This window comes from Myxocyprinus asiaticus, chromosome 33 (assembly GCF_019703515.2).
Source record: "Myxocyprinus asiaticus isolate MX2 ecotype Aquarium Trade chromosome 33, UBuf_Myxa_2, whole genome shotgun sequence".
Lineage (NCBI taxonomy): Eukaryota > Metazoa > Chordata > Actinopteri > Cypriniformes > Catostomidae > Myxocyprinus > Myxocyprinus asiaticus.
In genome coordinates this window covers 6,826,983-6,849,397 of record NC_059376.1, presented here as the reverse complement: position 1 = coordinate 6,849,397, position 22,415 = coordinate 6,826,983, and the positions used below count along the sequence as shown (strand labels likewise).

At 39.1% G+C, this 22,415-nt stretch overlaps 1 protein-coding gene across 3 annotated transcripts in view; it reads right to left on the bottom strand.

Moving 5' to 3' along the window:
- The window catches only part of LOC127424725 (KN motif and ankyrin repeat domain-containing protein 3-like), a 46,724-nt gene that overhangs the window by 8,399 nt on the left and 15,910 nt on the right, over positions 1-22,415 (bottom strand). For all 3 annotated transcript variants that reach the window (XM_051670145.1, XM_051670144.1, XM_051670146.1), the window contains 8 exons: positions 8,278-8,357; positions 6,606-8,201; positions 5,698-5,806; positions 4,733-4,957; positions 4,147-4,237; positions 2,728-2,947; positions 2,258-2,400; positions 1,246-1,446 (listed from right to left, as the gene is read on the bottom strand). In XM_051670145.1, coding sequence (XP_051526105.1) covers positions 1,246-1,446; positions 2,258-2,400; positions 2,728-2,947; positions 4,147-4,237; positions 4,733-4,957; positions 5,698-5,806; positions 6,606-8,201; positions 8,278-8,357 — 2,665 coding nt within the window. The remainder of the gene's footprint in view (positions 1-1,245; positions 1,447-2,257; positions 2,401-2,727; positions 2,948-4,146; positions 4,238-4,732; positions 4,958-5,697; positions 5,807-6,605; positions 8,202-8,277; positions 8,358-22,415) is intronic.

Below are 22,415 nucleotides of genomic sequence, written 5' to 3'. Positions count from 1 at the left end.
ATACATTTAATTTCCTACTATAGTGGAATCACACTAGGTTTGAAGCATGCAAAATTGCTTTGGACCATAACAATATTTGTAAAAAACTTGAGAAAATGGATGAGATTATTTACTCGTCTTCACCACATGCTGTAGAACTTGTGTTACGTGGGTTTCACAATTTTGAGAAACCTCTTTTGTGGTGGTGAAAAATCATTTGGTATCAGGTTTGTGTGCAGCTAAATATTAAGTTTTTGGTCATTAAAGTTAGTTAATTATTAAAAATCTAAACTTTTGTTCATGTAAAAAAAAAAAAACAGTTGGACACAGTCAAGAAGGTCAAGACAAGCCAAAATCAATACCAATATCAATAAGCATTTTGATGCATTTAAAACTAGCTTTACTCTTCCTCTAACCTACCTAATAGAGCACAACAGTGCCTGCCTACATTTCAGTTTTCAGTCTTGGTTCCGGAAGTATTTTTCCCATTTATTGTTTCCATAGAGATTTTATAAAATCCTTCATAAAATAGATCTAAGCCATGAACCAAACCAACCAGCTCTGAGGTGAATCACATTACAAACTTTTGAGGCAAAAGGGTATTTGAAAAAGACTGCGTACTTAACCTTTTTTATGAGGGAATGAACTACAATACCATGAAGCATTGTGAATTATGTAATCGAAATACAAATGGTGGAAAAATATAAAAGTATTGATTTAAAGCTGTTGATTATAAAAAATACATTTTAAGTTTATCACAAAATATTCAGATATTTCTAATAAACTTAGTTTGAGAGTGTAGGGAGACTGACTCAATTTGTGTCATTTGCTGTGCGTCATTACAGACAACAGTCGCTGCAGAGCTCTTTTGGCACGTTGTTTGCTGCAATTCTCTGACTGGTGAATTTCCTCCCTTAGCATCATGGGTAGTGTAGTTCTTCACCAGAAATTCTGCTATTAAAACCATTTCTTTTAAATTAAGTTAAAATTAAGCAGACTAATGGCTTCAATGGGGCCATTTCCCATCGTTTATCATCCTCAGAACTTGTGGTAGGTCTGTCTTTAAAAGTTTATAAAGTGTTGTTAATAATCCGTTCCCCTATGGAGAAAATTGCTGGGATCAAATGGAACCCTAATAATTCATGCAACAAAATATGGGATTTTTGCCTTTAATGCTTTATAAACAAGTCATGGGTCACAAGTGTACTCTATTTGTGGAATGCTCCATTCAGTATGTCAAAGTGCACGAGGTGGTGATGTACTCACATTATCTACGACTGTAATATCACACCCGGGCTGCTCCAGCAGTAAAGAGACGATCTCAGCTCGGCCGTGTTCACTGGCACACATCAGAGCTGTGGAGCCCTCGTCATCTTGAATGTTCACATTAGCACCACAGTCCAGTAGCGCTCGCACCATCTCCTGCCGTCCGTGACTCACTGCCAGCATCAAAGCCGTCTGCCCTGCCTTACCACAAGCACACCAAAACATATTCACGAGTCATGCATAGAGAATGCTCTGTTCTGTCCAGCAATAACGTAGAGCAGTGGTTCTCAACTGGTGCGTCGCAACCCAATTACAGGCCGCAAGTCTGCTCGAATAAGGTCATGGACAGCAGGGAAAAAAACTGTGCTTAATACAAATATGAAAAATAATATGAAAAATGTTAAAATAATCAACAAAATATGTCAAAGGCTGTGCATCCAATTAAACTCAAATTAATGTGTAAAGGCTAGTCAAATTAGACAAATGCCAACATTGGTTGCAATGTCGGTTTGTTCATACCACAATGACCAAAATAAACAATTTACACATTCAGCCTATTTTACATGAATAATTTTGTATATAATTGTGCTAATTTGGATAATTTTTGTTTACTTATCTATGATAAACAATTTTGGTAGTGTGTTGGTTTGCTGCTTGATGTCGAATCTGGTATCCTGAAGCAAATCCAGTTGAGAGTCACTGATTTAGAGCACTTAATTTATGTAAATGGTTAACAAGGCAGCAGAAATCTATTTGCTGAACAAAATAAATCAGCAATCACTCTATAAATTACCCATCATAGTACTGTAATGTTGAGATTATTTATAAAAACAGACAAAAATATTCTGAAAAGTATGTATTTCCCTTTTTCTGTTATCTTTATAAATTAATTACTTAGGAATGAAAGAAAAGGGTCCAGAACAAGGTCCAGAACTGTGTACGTTAAAATGCCATGTTCAAATTAGCCAAGAATCCAACTACAAACACATTTCTGAATAAGTGGGTGACTTACTTGGCTGGCCTTGGCATTAACGTTGCCCAGACGGAAGAGTTTCTGGACCACAGCCATGTCGTCTTCCTCCTTCACTGCGGACAGAGCTGCCAGCATCACAGCTGTATAACCTGCTTTATTCTGCTGATCCACATTACACATGCCTGAACACAAACACATACACAACTACACTGAAAGATTATTGCTACTGAAGTTACCTAAATTATCATTGCAATGTTTCAAACCACTGGTAACTCAGAACAGCGTATGAGCCTATTGTTTTTAAAAGTGCTCTAAGTTTGTTTAAAATGCTGTACACACATGAAATGAAGACTCAAGTCATACCATAACAATGCTATTTTTCTCTACACAAGGGTGGTCACCCTCTCATGGTGGCCACCACAGATCACATGGCCAGCCAAATACGACTCACTTTATTTCAGTCTCACCCACACTTAATGACCAAATAAAAATGCTAAATTTAATTTAACCTGTGTCCAGCAGTAGGTCCACTACAGCGAAGTTGGAATGGGAGACGCTGTAGTGCAGAGAAGTGTTGCCGTTGCCATCAGTCATGTTGACTATGTGTTGCAGCAGGGTTGGGGACACCTCTGAGAAAGCCATCAGGTAATTTGACACGCGTGGTGGCTGGGCCATCTTTGCACTGGATACTCGGAACCATTCCAGCTGAACAGTATGAGTGCTGGACAGCTGCGTTACACAAGTTAACAGAGCAACAATGAGCTTAAAGGAATGTTCTGGGTTCAATACAAGTTAAACTCTATCGACAGCATTTGTTGTATAATGTTGATTACCACAAAAATGTATTTCCACTCATTCCTCCTTTTCTTAAAAAAAAAAAAAAAAGCAAAAATCGAGGATACAGTGAGGCACTTACAATGAATGGGGGCCAATTTTTGGACATTAAAATACTCAATGTCTTTTTTTGTTGTCTCCCCAATTTGGAATGCCCAATTCCCAATACGCTCTAAGTCCTCGTGGTGGCGTAGTGACTCAGCTCAATCCAGGTGGCAGAGGACAAATCTCAGTTGCCTCTGCATCTGAGACCGTCAATCTGCGCATTTTATCACGTGGCTTGTTGAGCATGTTACCACGGAGACGGCGCGTGTTGAGGCTGCACGCTATTCTCCGCGGCATCCACGCACAACTCACCACGCGTCCCACCGAGAGTGAGAGCCACATTATAACGACCACGAGGAGGTTACCCCATGTGACTCCACCCTCCTTAGCAACCTGGCCAGTTTGGTTGCTTAGGAGACCTGGCTGGAGTCACTCAGCACACCCTGGATTTGAGCTCATGACTCCAGGGGTGGTAGTCAGTGTCTTTACTCGCTGAGCTACCCAGGCCCCCCCCAAAATACTCACCGTTTTAAAAGTTTACCCACAAGACATTAACAATATCTGTGTTAATATGATTTTAGTGTGATAAAATCACTTACTAACCTTTTCTGTGTAAAGTTATAGCCAATTTTACAACTTCGTTACCAATGACAATGTAATGTCAACAAACCCTAAAACCCAAACACTTCCGTAAAAACAACGATTTAAACAACTTTACAGCTCAAGTAATACACATGTTTTAACAGAAGAATTAATGCAAGTGCTTTTATAAAATTGTAAGCTTCACATTTCTGTTTAAAAATTGTCCCCATTCACTTCCATTGTAAGTGCCTCAATGTAACCACAATTTTTGCTTTTTTAAAGAAAAGGAGGAACGAGTTGAAATAAATTTTTGTGGGAATCAACATTATGCCACAAATGCTATTGATTGAGCTTAACTTGTATTGAACCTGGAACATTCCTTTAAAGGTTTATTGGCCTTTTCACTTAATTTGGAATAGTAAACACAATGTGTATAAAATGTTTTATGAATTGTCATTTGTCCTCACCACTTCTTTACTCTTCGCTGTTTTGGTTGCATCATTCAGGTGGTTCTTCAAAATCAAACACGCCTCACGCATTTTGGCACTTAGTTCAAACCTGTTAGATAATGTCATTTATTATTGTATATTAAACAGTATTATGTATAAAGCTCTGTTCCAAAGCCTGATAATCTCTGCATCTACCTAAGGAAATGCCTCATAAGTGACTGATCTGAAACAGGCAGCGCCACACAAATAGCACTCTTTATTACAATTAATTTAAATAGCTTGATGCTAGCATGTTGCTAAGCTAACAACACAATACTCTTTACAATACTAATCAGCAAAAATAAAAAGCACATACAAATATTGAGTAAAAAAGTCAATTTTATTCAATTAGATATTTCTGGGCAGCATTTTAATATTTATCAATATTGTGGGATTGCCTTCCCGGCAAATGATACATGCAGTGCTACCAAGATTTTGGCCTAAACATGGTATCGTAGAAGGCAGCATTATGTTACTGCCTACCTTATGAAACAGCCTTCTGCTTTCACTGAAAAGTAAAACATCTCACACATTATGAAAAAGGTAATTAAGAATATCTACTTACTTTTCCTTCACTTCCCCTGCCTGATCCTTCAGATCTTCAGTTCCAGCTGCTGTGTTCTCATCACTGTCTGTTTCATCCACATTTATGTTAATCTCCTCATCAGATGTGTCCTCCAGAGCTGCCTCCTCTTCCACACTGCTGTCTGAACACACACCATCCTCACTTCCATCTGAGGAACTCTCTTCATCCTCTTCCTCATCCTCCTCACTAGAGGTCGACTCATACCTGATGGGATTTAGGAAGTGGAACTCATTATAATATTATAATTTAACAATATTCTGTCTGGTCTCAGATATATAACAGATAGTTTAATATCTGATTGGACATCTGTTATGAAATACGACCGAAGCACCATGGGATGATCTTTGATTGTTACATTGATTGGCAACCATAAACTGCATACAGTCTTAGTGTACTTGGTGGAAGAATTTATTTAGAGTTTTTTGTGATTATTATTATTATTACTAGACATTTGTTGCCTTTGCAGAAGTTGCCGCCACTAAGGCATTGGTAGGTGATTGCTAGGGTGTTCTGGATTGCTGCTTATTGGCCCAGTCAAAATAACCCACTTCCAAGGTTCTGTGATATTCTGGTCTGTAGATATGGCTCAAATCCCTCCAAGTTTTTTGAGATTTTTTCACCCTTTATCATCCACACGTGAAAATCCAATCAGTTAGAAAAGTAATAGCATACCTCTCCATCAAAACCTTAAAACTTCAGATGAGCAATAGTACTTACAATACTTGTCTAGGCAAGCAGCACTAATAAATGTAATTATTTATTGAACATTGGTGTCTTTTATCATATTCCTTTGCCTGCATTTTATAAAATTAATAACTCACAACATTCAGTACTCTACAGTGACAATCCTGATTAAGGGGGTTTTAGGTGCGCTTAATCCCTTATCATGGTGAAATCACTGTAATGCATGACCTCTTATAAGAAAACCTGCTCAAGCAACTCACCCTCCATTTAAAATTCCAACAAACTTCAAGCTCTTTTTGCCACTGCTGGAAGCTGCACCAGAACCACTCCCATCCTTCCTCTTCATGATAGACTTCAGAGGGCCTGCAGCTTTAATGGAGAAAATACTCTTTAATGGGTTCTTCTGCAGATAACCTTAAAAATATAAAGTTTTCCTACAAAGAATGTTTTAAAGTCAACATGATATTGCATTTGCAACCCATTTTTCTTCTGTAATGTGACCTTTCAGAGTACACCAGGATATTTAACAATGTAAAAATGATGGGGAAAAAACAAAACCAACAAAAACGTAGGATGGAACGTGATTTAACCATCAAGAATTTATTGAATGATGATTCCATACCAGATTGAAGCCAGAGCTGAATGCAAGTTTGAGAAATACTCCCCTCCTGAAACACCCCCAGAACGCAGGGGGCTTTTTGACCAATACTTGAAAGCTGAAGTTTCTCAAGAGCATCTCCACGTATCCCAGTGGAAATGTTTTTTTTTGTTTGTTTGTTTTTTTAATCTATCATTAATTGTTATTAATGATGTAACTTTTATTACATTAATGTTAATTGCATTAAATAACTGTTTTAACTACTGGCATGATTTTAGAAGTCTACAGTACCTACAACAGTAGCCTTAAACAAAAAATTAAATAGCTATTTGGCTGTTGGTTAATATTGGTTAACCAACAGCCTGCAGCATGTGGCCAGCATGACTTCAGCAAAAAAGGAAAGTTGTTTCAGAGGAGGAGCACGTTATTTGTGAAGGATTACAAAGACAAATATTTTTGACGTGCACTGATAAATCATATACAATGAGGCCAAGAACATTTATTAATAAAGTAAACCAGTTCAATTTTGATTTCATGTTGACTATAAAATTACAATTAATTGGTGCTCACCCTCTGGAGAAGGGGGCTGTTCTTCACTGTCTTGAGTGTTACTAGCGTAGATACTGGATTCCCACTGGATACCAGTGCTTACCAGTGTCACAGTTTTCTCCTTTGAAGTTTCTACAGGGTCTGTTTGAATGCTTTGGTCATTTTTTGTCATTGAAAAGCACTCCAGATCAGTCACATCTGGAATCCCCACTCCAACTGACTTTTTTGAACAAACATCAGGACATGTTTCCAATTGAGCATTGGCTGTCTCTGGTTTGGCAAGTGACTCTTTGTCCAACATAATCTTGGATGTTCTCTCTATTTCTTTCGCCCTTAATGCATCCAAGTCTTGGTTGACCTGATTTAGTCGGGTCTCAAGAACCTGAATTGATTCCTGTTGATATGTGATGGTATGTTGCAGGGTATCAATTTCTCGTTCTGTCTCACTTTGAAGCCCTAAAAATGATTCTATAACCCAGACAGACACATCTTCTGTATCCACTACAGCCTGAATTCCCTCATCAAGCATGGCACTAGCTTCGGTCTCAATAGCTGCATGACAAACCTGAACAGAAGCTTCAACAGCAGCATCCTTGACTGCCTGATGATTGCAGACTTCCACTGTCTCAAGGGGGATGTCACCACCTACTGCAATGGATCTTTTGTCTATAGTAATGGTAGGAGGCTTCTTTACTTCCTCTACTGCAACTGCTTCCACTACAGCTGCAGTGGAGACTTTCAGTTTGAGTGTATTATCAAGTTCTTCTGTTTTCTTTTGAAGTTCCACAGTCAAACTTTCCTTTTCAGCACGAAGCACAGCCACTTCTCTTTCTAAGGCTGGTACTCCTTTCACTCTCTCTTCCATCTCTCTTAGTTGTCTAAGGGCAGTGGCCATCTGTTCACGGACAGTCTGAAGCTGCCCAGGAGGCAATGAAGATGTTCCGGAGCTGGAGGCTGGAGTGCTCCTTCCAGAAGTCTGAGGACTGGCTCTGGTCCAGCCGCTAGAAAGGAAGTTCTGCACAGCAGGTGATATCTGTAGCAAGCGGGCATCTGAAAGCTGGGAAGAAGCTATAGAGAAGTCACTACTAGATCCACCAGCTTTGGAACTCACTTTGGAAAGGTCAGGGAAATTGGAGCTTAATCCATTGGAAAATTGACTTTGTTCATGTTGCAGTCGAAGGCTTGTTTCAAGGAGCGTTCGCTCTACCCTAGGGTTACGTGGTGGGGGTGGTGGTGGAACTTTCGAGGAAGCAGGTACACTGGGACTGATCACTGGTGATGGAGAAAGGGGTTGCGATTTGCTGGATGATGTGATGGGGCTCTGGAGAAGAGGTGGGTTAGCTTGACCATTCTCACTGGTTGTTGAGGAAAGTGACTCAGTGGAGGTCCAGCCACTGGTCCTACCCCCAATCCCCAGATTTCTCTGGTAGGCTCGGTCGCCCCTTGATCCTCTCCGAGTGTTAACATTAGGCCTACGAATGCTGTGCCCACTCTCTATTTCTTCAACATACTTGAGAAAATCAAGGTCCAGGTGGAATCCATAGGGTGTCTGTACGGAATAGGAGCTACCTTGATCTGTTTCTTCCTCGGTAGAGCAATGAAAAGCTGCACTCAGGTCTGCAAAGCAAGCATAACAGATGTGATCATCTTGAAACAGCTATACTTTTCTAAGAGAAGCAAAACAACTACTTACTTGGCAGTTTGGAGGTTATGTGCACAGATTGGGTCATTTTATGGAGCCTTCTGATGCCCCCAGAAGACAAATCAGAACACCTGCATACAAAAGACAAAATCTGTCAGTGCCATACAAATTTCAGTTGATTTCTTTAACATGAAAGGCACACTATGAAATTATGTCTACTGTATCGACATCTGTGGTCGAAACATAAAATTGCAAGTTACTTGTGGAGGAACATTGTTTTGTTTTTTGTTTTTGTTTTACATCAGCAAAGCTTCAACACTGATCTGTACAGATTAATCTGTGAGGGAGATATTTGATAAGAGGGAGCCTGTGGTACATTAACAGCTGCCACGTGGTCACTGCTAGAGACAGCACCAGACTTCTTTATGGCTATGCATTGCAAAAAAACATCTCTTATTACCATTGTCGCCCGTGTGACGTCTTTGACCCTCTGGTTTGCAGCAGCCACTTCTTGAGTGTGTCGCTGCTTTCAGCCAATGATTAAAAAATAAGGAGAAACACTATGTATTCCTGGTGCCGTTTTGTGATTTGTTGGGGGTTCTACAGCCCACCCTCAAGGTTTGCAACACAGCCTGCCCCAGATTGCTTTTAACCAATGCACAAATCGAGAATTTTTTATTTTTTTTTAATATAAAACCATGTTTCCCAAATGTTTGATTGGGTGGGCAAGACCCATGTTTGGGTGGGCTCAGCCCACCCCTGTCCATGCTAACATCCGACCATGATTTAATCCGATAGCATAGGCTTCTTATACATACCTTGCCAATAAATGGTTTCTTTGCAGGTTTTAATGTTTGGTTGGTTGTGAAGAGCCAATAATAGTTTTTATCTAAGACTATGTCTTCTTGTTGTAGTTGAGTCTATGGTAGTTATATAGGTATAGGTAAGCTATAAGTAATTGTGTTGTTTCCTTGTAATTAGGTCACCACATTAACAGCAAGCAGGAAGAAACTCTTTCTAGAGGAAACATGCTCTGGAATCATATTATAGAAATTCATTTTAGCAGTCACCTGAGAAATGTGGTTAGGTGTACAGTAAACTTAAGGGGAACCTTAAAATAGCTAAGGCTTCACAACAAGCATATTAATTATGATCTCTTTTAATTTGTAGGATCACGTGTTGAGCATTACCAACAGTTAACTCTTAGATGGCCTTAGGTATGTGGTCCCACAAATGTATAATTATCTTCTGAAACTGAAGGGTCTTTTATTGTTTGTTTTTTTTTGTTTTTGTTTTTTTGTTTTTGTTCATCAACTCTGTGTGTGGTCAACAGCATGTGTGTTTGTTAGATTTAAAATATTCTTGTTTTCAAGAGAATTACTTCAAAATATCCAGTTATATTACTTTATTGCAACATCTTAGACTTCTGTAGCATTTTCAGTTTTAACATTTGAATTTTATCTTCCATTTGTTGTTAAAAACGACACACCTTGTCTGCAAGAGCTTGACTAATTCGTAGTGCACCATAAATACGGGTACTTTTATGACCATTTCTCTCTAAATATTGTAATCTTATTTTCTCTAGTACTCTGCAATTACCTTCTGCTCTAGCTCTGTACTATTCAAGATTACAATTAAAATTGGGTACTGCAGTTAATTAATATCAATTATATTTTTATTCTATTAATATTTTTAGGCACATGAATCCAAAAACTATATCAAAAAGGTTTAAAATTCTGCTATTTATTGCTTCTACAGAACTATCTGAATCTGATTCTACTGAATCTACTATTGAGGAAAAACTTTCTAATGCTAACATAAAAAGTACCAATAAGTATCATGTTTTTTGGACATTACTGTGGTAATCCATTGGTATTCTTTGAAGTACTATGTAAATACCATTGAATATGAATATCATTCAGTACCAAGATATACATCAGAGTAAAACTACAGTACTTTTTAAGGGTATGTTAGGGTACAGTCAGAGGTAAATATCAACACCAAACACACATTTAGTATTAGTAGTAACACATTTTTGCACACCATTCAAGAAGGCACATTTTAATAACACTGTACAGGGCAGGGCATGGAAATATAGAAAAACACACCCTCTCACATAAAGAGGGAAAGCATGTTACTCATAACTGTTTTCACAGAGCCCCAGGCACATTCCAAAAGACAATTCCTATTTTCCACAGTACTAATGTGACCAAGCTCGGACATGTCATTCGAACACAAAGATGGCAGAAGGGCGGCAAATGGCCTGAATTCAGGATATAATGAACAGATTGTTTAGCCAAAAGAATGAAAAAACAGAAGCACTGCTTTAAGAGTGTTGCTGAACACAGCGTCTAATTAAAAACATACTGTGTACCGTTTGATCGCATCTACAGGCAAAAGCAGTTTTTTCCACTGATTGAGCAAAGTAATGGCAACATGTGGAGACTAAATTCAAATGCTTCAATATGTTTCACATTGGGTAGACTGACTGCATCAGGCATAATTCAGCACGTCATGCATTCAGCCAGTGTTATTGTTGTAAAAAAATAAATAATAATAAAATATAAAATAAAACAGAAGCATTATCATTGACTGAAAACATATTTGAAATTAACATTATTGGAAAAACTGAACCTAAACACATTTTCATGACTCTAAAACTAAGATACAGTATAAATGACATCAAATTAATTTGAAACCTTTATATCTTGTGTTTAAATGTGAAAACGCCACTACATAGCAAAAACACTAGATGACGGAGAAATGTGACAGTGTTAAACATATTTAAATGTTAAACGTTAACTTTGGCAGACTAAAACACTAAAACTAAAAATTATTCTAAGTTCAGTCATGAAACTCTACATGGCCCAAGCTGATTGGTCCTTTAACATGTAATTAGCCAAACCACTTGTGTCTCTCTCTCTCTTTGTCTAACATTTCAATTGACTCAGCTGTTTGCAGGTAAGCCGGTTTTACTGCAGTGCGCTATTAGAGTTTCCTCACTGAAATCCTCAGCACCGTGTCTAAATTCTGATTCACAGGATTGTATGTTTGTCTAATTGTTCAGCAGCAGCATGTCTGTGTATGTTCTAGCAGTATCAAGTCTTTGTAGTAATTGCAGCAGCCAGCAGTGTTAGTCTGCCAAGACCAAACCTACTAACTTGTCATATTATAACACCTTAAATCTTTTCAGAGAGTTGCCATGACTGAACACAAGTTAAGAACTGAAAAACCAATCATACTGTGAAATCAAAACTAAACTGAAAGGACAAATTGAAAATTTAATAGAAATAAAAACTAAATAATAACTCCAAAAACACTGCATGCAGCTGGTCAGTTTTCCAATGAGTTCCCTTGATTTGCAGCTTCCCCCAGCTGTGAACTGAGAAATATCACAATGTTTGCCTGCTGTTAAGAGCTTAATTACAAGGCAAGGTGGAAAACACATTCCTATCTACCTCCTGTGCTTTTAACCAGCATGTTACAAACATGCCAGCCACACAAAAACAAAAGCTTTATTTGTCAGAGAATTGAACATGTACAGTTGTGCTCAAAAGTTTGCATACCCTTGGAGAATTGGTAATACCATTTTTAAAGAAAACATGAGTAAGCAGGCAAAACACATTTCTTTTATTTCTTATGGGATTCATATTCAACTGTAGGTTATAACAGAATGGCACAATCATAAAACAAAACATGGCAACAAAGAAATAAATGAAATGTCCCCTGTTCAAAAGTCTGCATACCCTTAGTTCTTAATACTGTGTATTGCCCCCTTTAGCATCAATGACAGCGTGCAGTCTTTTGTAATAGTTGTCTATGAGGCCCCAAATTCTTGCAGGTGGTATAGCTGACCATTCGTCTTGGCAAAATGCCTCCAGATCATGCAAAGTCTTTGGTCGTCTTGCATGAACCGCACATTTGAGATCTCCCCAGAGTGGCTCGATGATATTAAGGTCAGGAGACTGTGATGGCCCCTCCAGAACATTCACCTTTTTCTGCTGTAACCACTGGAGGGTCAACTTGGCCTTGTGCTTAGGGTCATTGTTGTGCTGGAAATTCCAAGAGCGTCCCATGCGCAGCTTTCGTGCAGAAGAATGCAAATTGTCTACCAGTATTTTCTGATAACATGCTGCATTCATTTTGCCATCAATTTTTACAAGATTCCCCATGCCTTTAGAGCTCACACACCCCCAAAACATCAGTGAGCCACCACCATGCTTCACAGTGGGGATGGTATTCTTTTCACTATAGGCCTTGTTGACCCCTCTCCAAACATAGCGCTTATGGTTGTGACCATAAAGCTCTATTTTGATCTCGTCACTCCAAATTACAGTGTGCCAGAAGCTGTGAGGCGTGTCAAGGTGTTGTTGGGCATATTGTAACCGGGCTTTTTTGTGTCATTGGCGCAGTAAAGGCTTCTTTCTGGCAACTCGACCATGCAGTTCATTTTTGTTCAAGTATTGTCGTATTGTGCTCCTTGAAACAACCACACCGTCTTTTTCCAGTGCAGCCTGTATTTCTCCTGAGGTTACCTGTGGGTTTTTCTTTGTATCCTGAACAATTCTTCTGGCAGTTGTGGCTGAAATCTTTCTTGGTCTACCTGACCTTGGCTTGGTATCAAGAGGTCCCCGCATTTTCCACTTCTTAATAAGTGATTGAACAGTACTGACTGGCATTTTCAAGGCTTTGGATATCTTTTTATATCCTTTTCCATCTTTATAAAGTTCCATTACCTTGTTACACAGGTCTTTTGACAGTTATTTTCTGCTCCCCATGGCTCAGTATCTAGCCTGCTCAGTGCATCCACGTGAGAGCTAACAAACTCATTGACTATTTATACATAGACACTAATTGCAATTTAAAAAGCCACAGGTGTGGGAAATTAACCTTTAATTGCCATTTAAACCTGTGTGTGTCACCTTGTGTGTCTGTAACAAGGCCAAACATTCAAGGGTATGTAAACTTTTGATCAGGGCCATTTGGGTGATTTCTGTTATCATTATGATTTAAAAAGGAGCCAAACAACTCTGTGATAATAAATGGCTTCATATGATCACTATCCTTAAATACATTTTTTTTTGCATGATCAGTCATATTTTCAAAATCAATGCCAAAATTTCACAATTTCTTCCAGGGTATGCAAATATTTGAGCACAACTGTATACTACCAGTCGAAAGCTTGGACCCCAACTCATTCGTTATTATTTTACACATTTTAGAATAACAGTACAGTCAACAAAACTATGCATTAACACAAATGGAAGTATATGGGAATTATGTAGAGACCAAATCAAAACTATCTTATATTTTAGCTTGTCTAGATTACAGCTCGGCACACTGGTCATTCTCTTATAACCAACTTGTTGTGCATCCTGAGATGCTTTTTAAACCGTATTCAAGAAGTTCTCATGTATGCTGGACACTTGTTAACAGCTTTTTCTTCCCTATTCACTGCAACTCATCCACTTATTTAAAAAAAAAAAAAAATGATTACTTTAAAAAATGTACTTCAAAATTCTAAATTATCTGGTTTTATTCACATCAAAAAATTTATTTCATCATTTTAAATCAACTTGACAAATTAGGTTATACCAACAAAAGTAATATTTATGGTTTATATATAGAAGAAAAAAGATTGTTGAGGTAACAATTGGAAGATTACCACTTATTTCAGTGTATGTCAATTACTAGGGCAGTGCAATTAATCATAATCACAATCAAATGGCGACATGAGCATGTGTAATTTCTAAATCGCAGAAAGTTGCAATTTTTTTTTTTCCAGAATTCTGTGGTTTAATTCACCATTGTGGTTGGTGCAACTCTTTTGGACACTGTTGAGATTTCACCAATCAGAATGCAGTGCACACAACAAGGTACCAGTGAGAGAACAGAACAGAATTAAGGAAGGTGAAAAAAAACAAAAACAAAAAAAAAAGGCATAAAGAAATAACCAACTCTATCATACAGTATCATTTATGCAAAGACAATTTTTTTCCCTCCTGAATGTTTTTCAACACTGAAAAAAATTGAAATTAAAATCACAAATCGCAATATCTATAAAAAAAAAATGCGATATGCTTTTTTTCCTCTAGATATTGCACAGCCCTATCAGATATCAAGCTTTTGATCTGATAGGCTAGATGCAAGCGATTATACTCACTAGTGTACAAATGTCTCCGATATGACACTTAACAGACAGAATAATTAAACATGTCATCTTAAAAATTACATTGTAAGATTTTACTTATTTCCATGATTTTTTCAGGCCTGGAAAACAATTTTATATTTGATCTAATGACCGTAGGAACATTGTCATACATAGGTAGTTTATGTTCATCTACATAACTAATTTAAATCATTTAAGCATAAACCTTCAAATGAAAAGGATCATAACAAACATGATCTAACATTCAGTCAAGAATGTCCAAAAGTTTGATTGTTAAATGAACAACTATTTCAATGCTTTCCTAAATCAAATCAGAAGAAATCAGCATTCTAACGTTCTAAACTTTCATTCATTCATTCAGTTCTGGTCCACAAAATAAGATCTTTGTGAAAAACATTCACCACTTTCAGAACATGGGAACAGCAAGTTTTCAGAGTAGGCCAATATCTGGAAACAAATCTTCCACTGTGGCGTTGGGTGAATGGGAGTCATGTTTTGAAAGTGACCTCATAGCACTCCCTCCCATTTTTCTGCAGAGGAAGTTGAAGGTCTCTATACACATTCTATGTTTTGTGAACTCTGCAGGCTGGGTAAGGACACATCTCACTTAAAAGACAGCAGTTTCACAAGTAAGCAGTCCCCTAAAAAGCTGTTCCAGAGCCTGCTGACGCCAGCCTTAAAGTATTGTCAAGCAGGGGCAGACTGGCCATAGGGAGAACCGGGACTTTTCCTGGTGGGCCAGCCACGAAACAGGGCCGAATGGGTGGTGATACGCTGAAACGGGCTGCCGTGTTATGTCGAAACTCCCCCCCACCACCCCAAACAACTTTTGGGCCAGCGACACCAGTTTCTATGTAAAATCCAGGGCCGATTTCTCTTCCCAGTCCACCCCTGCTGTCAAGCAGAAATCAAAATTAGTCATTTACACCCCTAATGTTTTTCAAAAACCATATGAACCATAAGAACACAAACAGAGAGGTTAGAATGTCTCAGCTGCTCTTTTCCATACAATGAAAATGAAAGGGGACGGTCACTGTTGAGCTCTGTTGAGCTTTAGAAGTTTAGAAGTGTCATCAAAGGAGTCCTTATGACTCTTGCAATATTTTAAATGGATAGTTTACCCAAAAATTGTAATTCTTTAAATTAAATTTAAATTTAAGTCATCATTTATTCATCCTCATGTCGCTCCAAACCTGTATACATTTCTTTCTTCTGTGGAACACAAAAGAAAATATTCTGAAAAATGTCCATACAATGAAAGTCAATGGTGTGCAATGTTGTTTTGAACCACATTGTATGGACAAAACAGTTGAAAATGTTTTCAAAATATAGTCTTTTGTGTTCAGCAGAAGAAAGTCATACAGGTTTGGAGTGACTTGAGGGAGACATTACAACATTATCATTTTTGGGTAAAATATCCCTTCTGAATGCCATCCGATAGCTTAGTGTGAGGAACATACTAAAATAAGTCATTACTCCTTGAAAATTTGAAAATTTCTAATCAATGTTCCCTCTAACTTTTGTTCTTGCTGAGCAAATCCTATTTCTATTGGGCAGAACCTTTGGCCACCTGAGCAGAATATATATATATATATATTTAGTTGATACAAATACCAGTGAAATTTCACAATTCTTGACATTTGAAGTTAAATATCCCAGTAAAAATGGATAGTATATTATGCTATTGAACACACTTTATTTAAAAAGTTATAAATTAATGTTAATCTAAACATATTAAATAAAAACAATAGCATGTTGCCTTAGTGCAGTGGTTCTACATTTTCTCGGGTCACGCCTCCCCCCTGAAAATCATTTAGTTTTTACTGAAAAACATGCTTTTAAAAGATTAAACTACATTTTCTTTCATCTTCATTTGACAAAAAAGGGTTTCTTTTATTTATTTTTTTATTATTTTTTTTTTGGATTTTTCCCCTTTTTCACCCAATTTTGAATGCCAAAATCCCAGTGCGCTTTTTAAGTCCTCGTGGTTGTGTAGTGATTCGCCTCAATCCGGGTGGCGGAGGACGAATCTCAGTTGCCTCCGCTTCTGAGGCCATCAACCCGCGTATCTTATCACGTGGCTTGTTGAGCGCGTTGCCACGGAAACATAGCGCGTGTGGAGGCTTCACACCATCCACCGCGGTATCCGTGCTCAACTCACCACGTGCCCCACCGAGAACGAACCACATTATAGTGACCACGAGGAGGTTACCCCATGTGACTCTACCCTCCCTAGCAACTGGGCCAATTTGGTTGCTTAGGAGACCTGGCTGGAGTCACTCAGCACACCCTGGGATTCGAACTAGCGAACTCCAGAGGTGGTAGCCAGTGTATTTTACCACTGAGCTATACAGGCCCCCAAAAAAGGGTTTATTTAAAAATACAATGAAAACTGAATGAAAAGTTACACTTCACTCCAGGGGGCGCTTGGCTGTTTAGAAAACCGAATCCTCCATTCATCCGCATTTAACTACCAGAAAGTTTTATATCAGTATCAGAATGAGCTTTATTGCCAAGCATTCTCACATACACAAGGAAATTTGTTTTGGTGATACGAGAAACAAGTGCACACAGGACATTACAGTGACACAGAATATAAAACAAGGTAAGAGTTAGGACACATAACATAGAATGGCATATGTACATTTCTCCTGAAGTCCACTATCATCTCCACTGTTTTGAGCATGTTCAGCTCAAGGTTGTTGTAACCGCACCAGACAGCCAGCTGTTCAACCTCCTGTCTGTGTGCAGACTCCTCACCATTGTGGATTAGGCCAATGACCATGGTGTCATCTGCAAACTTCAGGAGCTTGACAGTGGGGTCTTTTGCAGTGCAGTCATCCGTGTACAGGGAAAAGAGCAGTGGAGAGAGAACGCATCCCTGAGGAGCACCAGTGCTAATAGTGATGGTCCCGGATGTGAGTTTCCCCAGTCTCACTAGCTGCTGCCTATCTGTCAGAAAGCTGGTAATCCATCGACAGATTAGGGTGGGCATGGAGAGCTGGGTCAGTTTGGTTGAGAGAAGATAAGGCATGATGATACTGAAGGCTGAACTGAAGTCCACAAATAGGATCCTTGCATAAGTCCCAAGTCTGTCGAGGTGTTGCAGGATATAATGCCGTCCAATATTGACAGCATCATCCACAGACCTGCTTGCTCAGTAAACAAACTGAAGGGGGTCCAGCAGGGGTCCAGTGATGTCCTACAGGTAGGCCAAAACCAGTCTCTCAAACGACTTCATGACCACAGACGTGAGAGCGACAGGTCTGCAGTCATTAAGTCCTGTGATTTTGGGTTTTTTGGGGACTGGAATGATATCACATTGGAGACAATTTTACTCTAGACTAGTTTTTTTTAAGATTAACATTTGTATTGATTCATAGAAATGGCAAAGAAAAACAAAACATATATACAATGAATCAACATTTAACTCCCACTACTACCCCTTACCAATCAACAACCCCACCCCGACCCCCAACGAACATCCCTGTGGTCTCACATAAGTACACACACACACACACACACACACACACACACACACACACACACAAAAATAAATATAAAAATATATATATATATATATATATATTCATACACATCTAAAACTATGCCTCTCTCTCCACATTCCCTCCCTAAGAGTCCCCCAAAAACATCAAATAACTGCCCCATTTCCTATCAAATGAATCTCAGATCCCCAGACTTTTACACGACACCTCCTCGAAAGCTGCCACCCTCCCCATTTCCTCGCACCACTCCCGAATTGAGGGTGCTCCAGCAGACTTCCATCCCCTTAAAACAATCTGCCTGCCTGTCATAACACTGGTCAGGACCTAATTATTTATGTATTTATCTCCTATATTGACAACCGCCCCATCGCCCCAAAACACAGAGTCTGGGGCAAAACAAAACCTGAGTGTCCAACATGTCACACACAGAACTCTGAACCTTCAACCAAAATTCCTGGATCTCAGCACACCACCAAAAAACATGGGCCATGTCTCCATCCTCTGATTGCCATCGCCAGCAGGTGGGTGTGTCTTTAAGACCAAACCTATACAATCTAGAGGGGTCCAATAGAATCTATGTAAAATCTTGAATTGCATAAGGCGCACCCTTGCATCTCTAGATACAGACTTGATATCTTTTAGAATCCTTGCCCACACTCCCTCCTCCAATACCAAGTTAAAATCTTTCTCTCATAATCTCTTGATAGAAGTTAAAGCTCCATCCCCCAGACTCTGAATTAGCAGGGAGTAATACACTGATGCCTCATAACCTTTTCCAAAAGCAGTAATCACCACTCCCAGAGTGTCTACCACTTTAGGGGGGTGTATGCTACTCCCAAAAATAGTACAGAGCAGGTGGCACAGCTGTAAGTACCTAAAATCTGAGATCTGGGAATCTCAAAATGTTGAACCAAATTTTCAAAGGATCTCAACACTCCACTCTCATATAGGTCACTGAGTGTAGCAACACCCCTCACAATCCACTCTGACCAGCAGAAGGGGACTTATTAATACATAATTTTGGGTGCAGCCATATGCTCAAGGCAGCATTTAAATAAATGTCCGAAATTAAACACTCTGGACACTTTTGTCCATACCGAGTGTAAATGCGAGATAACGGGTGTAACTTAACCTCTCTGGTTAGTTTGATAGAAAGGCTTTGCAATGGAGAAATAGGGGCAAGAACTTCCTGTTCCAATACAAAACCAGGGAGGGGCTCTCTCAGGTGGAAGCGACCAATGAGCCAAATGTCTGAGACCGAATGCATAACAATAAAATCAAATCTTTGTCAATCGGCCTATGTAACTTATTGAAATGTAATCTGGGATGCTTACCATTCCAAATGACGGACTTCGCTATGCTATCAAATTGCTTGAAATAAGAGAGGGGGACATCTACAGGAAGAAACTGTAGCAGGTAGTTTGGAATACAATTCATTTTAATAACATTAACTTTCCCAGTCATAGATAAATGTAATGAAGCCCACCTGCCCACATCGCTCGAAAAACTTTTTATTAAGGGGTCAAAATTAAAGTTGGGCAGTACGCTGTCAGAGCCAAAGCTTCGGATTTAGACCAATTGACTCTGTATCCCAAGAACTTAGAAAAGGAATTAATAATTCTGTGGAGGCAAGACATAGATCTAGTGGGGTCGGAGACGAATAATAAAATATCATCTGCGTAAAGCAAAAGCTTATGTGCCACACCTCCCGCCACCACCCATGGAAACTCATCTTCCTTTCTTATCGCAGCTGCTAATGGTTCCAGGGCAATACAGAACAATAATGGGGAAAGAGGGCAACCCTGCTGGGTGCCCCTGTAGGGCTTTACAGGTTGTTTAGATCAGTGTTACTATCAGAAATAATTAATTATTTCTTTAGTTATTAATTAATATTTAAATTAAATAATAGAATCTAGCTCATTAAAACCTCCTATGGGGCTCCAGTAAATGTAGTGTGCTACGTTTAGGAGTGGGATTGGTTATTAGCAATAATTCATAATTATCAAAGATAATTATTAATTAATAAAATCAATAGAACATTGATTTGAATAAATGTTAGCTTTTTTTAATCCTTTAAATCAACAGTTATCAAAGATAATCGTTAATTGTTAACATCGATGAAACATTGATTAAAATTAACACTAGCTTATTGATCCTTCAAATTCAACAATCATCAAAGATAATTATCAATTATCAAAAATCAATAGAATATTAATAAGGATTAATATATCGCCGGGGCACCACCCTGGAGTCAGGGACTAATAACCAGATATTAAGGGGTCAGATAGTATAACAGTCTCAATATTAGATTGTTCTCTTAGGAAAATCGACATAGTCACGCGTTGATTTCCGGCCAGAGAATATAGCCATGAATGTGGGCGGAGAGAAACCAGTCAATAGTGTCTGCCAGTTTACCGCGTGTCTCCGCTTGTATGATAACTTAGGGACAAAGCTGAGCTTTATCACGAAGTTATCTACTAGCCAAAAATGTGTGCGAGAATATTTGTGAGGGGTTGCGTGTGTGTGGTTAGTATGAGAGAGAGAGAGAATTAAGTGACGGCCCCAAATCCGGTTTCGCGATCGTGGGAGAGAGAGCAGCTGTTAGTTTATCACTCAGAGACGCGGTGGATGGCTCATAAACTGTCCCGCGGTCTTTGACTCTTTAATGGATAAACTCAGTGTGCCGGTCTCACCCACGATGGCGGAAATACACAACAGTCCAATGTGGTTGAACTACAACACAGCAGATCTCATTCGTGATACCAGTACATTACAGTAATACCTTGAGTATTATTATTAGCAATGAGCGGACTTGGCGGTCCGTAAACTGTACAAGCAATAACCATGATACACAAGAATAACACACTATAATATTCTATCTCTGCCCAGACGTAAACCTCTTACTTGAATTGCATGAGGATGCAGATGAATGTGTGTTCATCCGTCCTTTAACTCCGACTCGGTTCCTCGAGGCTCGGGTGATGACGGGAGGCCGTTTCCTCGCTCTGTTGGCGGGCGGTACGGCTGCTGATTCTCGGCTGGCTGGCAGAGAAATCAGCGACGTCGACTTGATTGAAGATGGAAGAGAAATCTTTTATCTCTTCACTTCTGCAGGTAAACGGATGAAGATGCGGATTGCTCGGCGGTCTCCTTCGGATCTGTTAGAGTGTTCGGTGGAACACAGAGTAATCTCAACTCATCCAGCGAGATGGAGATTGTATGGCCACAGTTTCAATTCAGACGTTACTTCCTTGTGCCACGAGGCTACATCTGAGAGCAGCGATGAGCTGCGTCTACACACGGCGAGCAAAGTTGCTGGAAGCAAATCCTGGAAGCATCTCAGATATATTTCTACTCCTGATGATGTCATGGTTGAGGGGCGTTCTGTCATGTGCCTCATCTAATAGGAGTTGAGAGTTCAATCCTTTAGTGAGCAAGGCTTCATGGGATTTGTAGTCTGTTTTGGACTCCCTTTGTTTGATTTTGGCGCGGTTTTTATCAGTAAGATTTATGACTGTGGGCCTCAGTCAGGTTTTACGACTGTTAGGCCTGCCTTTGTCTTATCCAGAGTAAAATAATCTGAAATTAATCAATTTGTTTGTACCGCCGCTACTGGGTGTCTATAAAGTAACTTAATCCATCCAATACAAGTATTCCTGAACCCGCATATTTCCAAAATCTTAAAAAGATAATCCCATTCTACCATATCAAACGCCTTTTCGGCATCAAGTGAGATGGCAGTGACTGGAGTCATTTGGATCATTCGCCACTGACCACATAATATTGATGAAATGCCTAATGTTATCAGAAGAGCTGTGGCCCCGAATAAACCCCACCTGATCTGTATGTATAAGAGATGCCATAACAATCGGTTAGCCAACATTTTTGACAATATTTTTACGTCTAGCTGGAACAGGGAATTGGACGATAACTCTTACACTTGCTTGGATCTTTGTCCTTTTAAGAATCAGACTGATCCAGGCTTGTGTCATGGTTGGCAGAAGCTTTCCATTCTTTAATGATTCCGTATAAACTTCTAACAAATGTGGAGCCAGTTCTGTAGCATAAGATCTAAAAAATTCAGCGGCAAAGCCGTCTGGCCCCGGAGCCTTGCCTGTAGGTAAGGCCTTAATTACCTCACCAATCTCCTCAAAGTTTATCTCAGAATCAAGAGATTCTTTTGCTCAGTCGTCAGTTTAGGGAGTTCTAATGGTTCCACAAAATGTCTAATATCTTCATCAGTAGACGAAGACGTGGAGCTATAGAGATCAAGATGGAATTCTTTAAAAGCATTATTAATATCAATGGCCAAGGTAAAAATTTCACCACCAGCAGATTTCACAGAGAGAATGGTAGAAAAAGACTCTATCTGCTTTATATATCTAGCCAAAAGTTTTCCTGCTTTGTCCCCTGACTCAAAGTATGAATGTCTTGAATAGCCAAAACTCCACCTTTCGCGACAAAATAGTGTTATATCTGTATTTCAATCGGGTCAATTCTCTGAGGTCATTAGA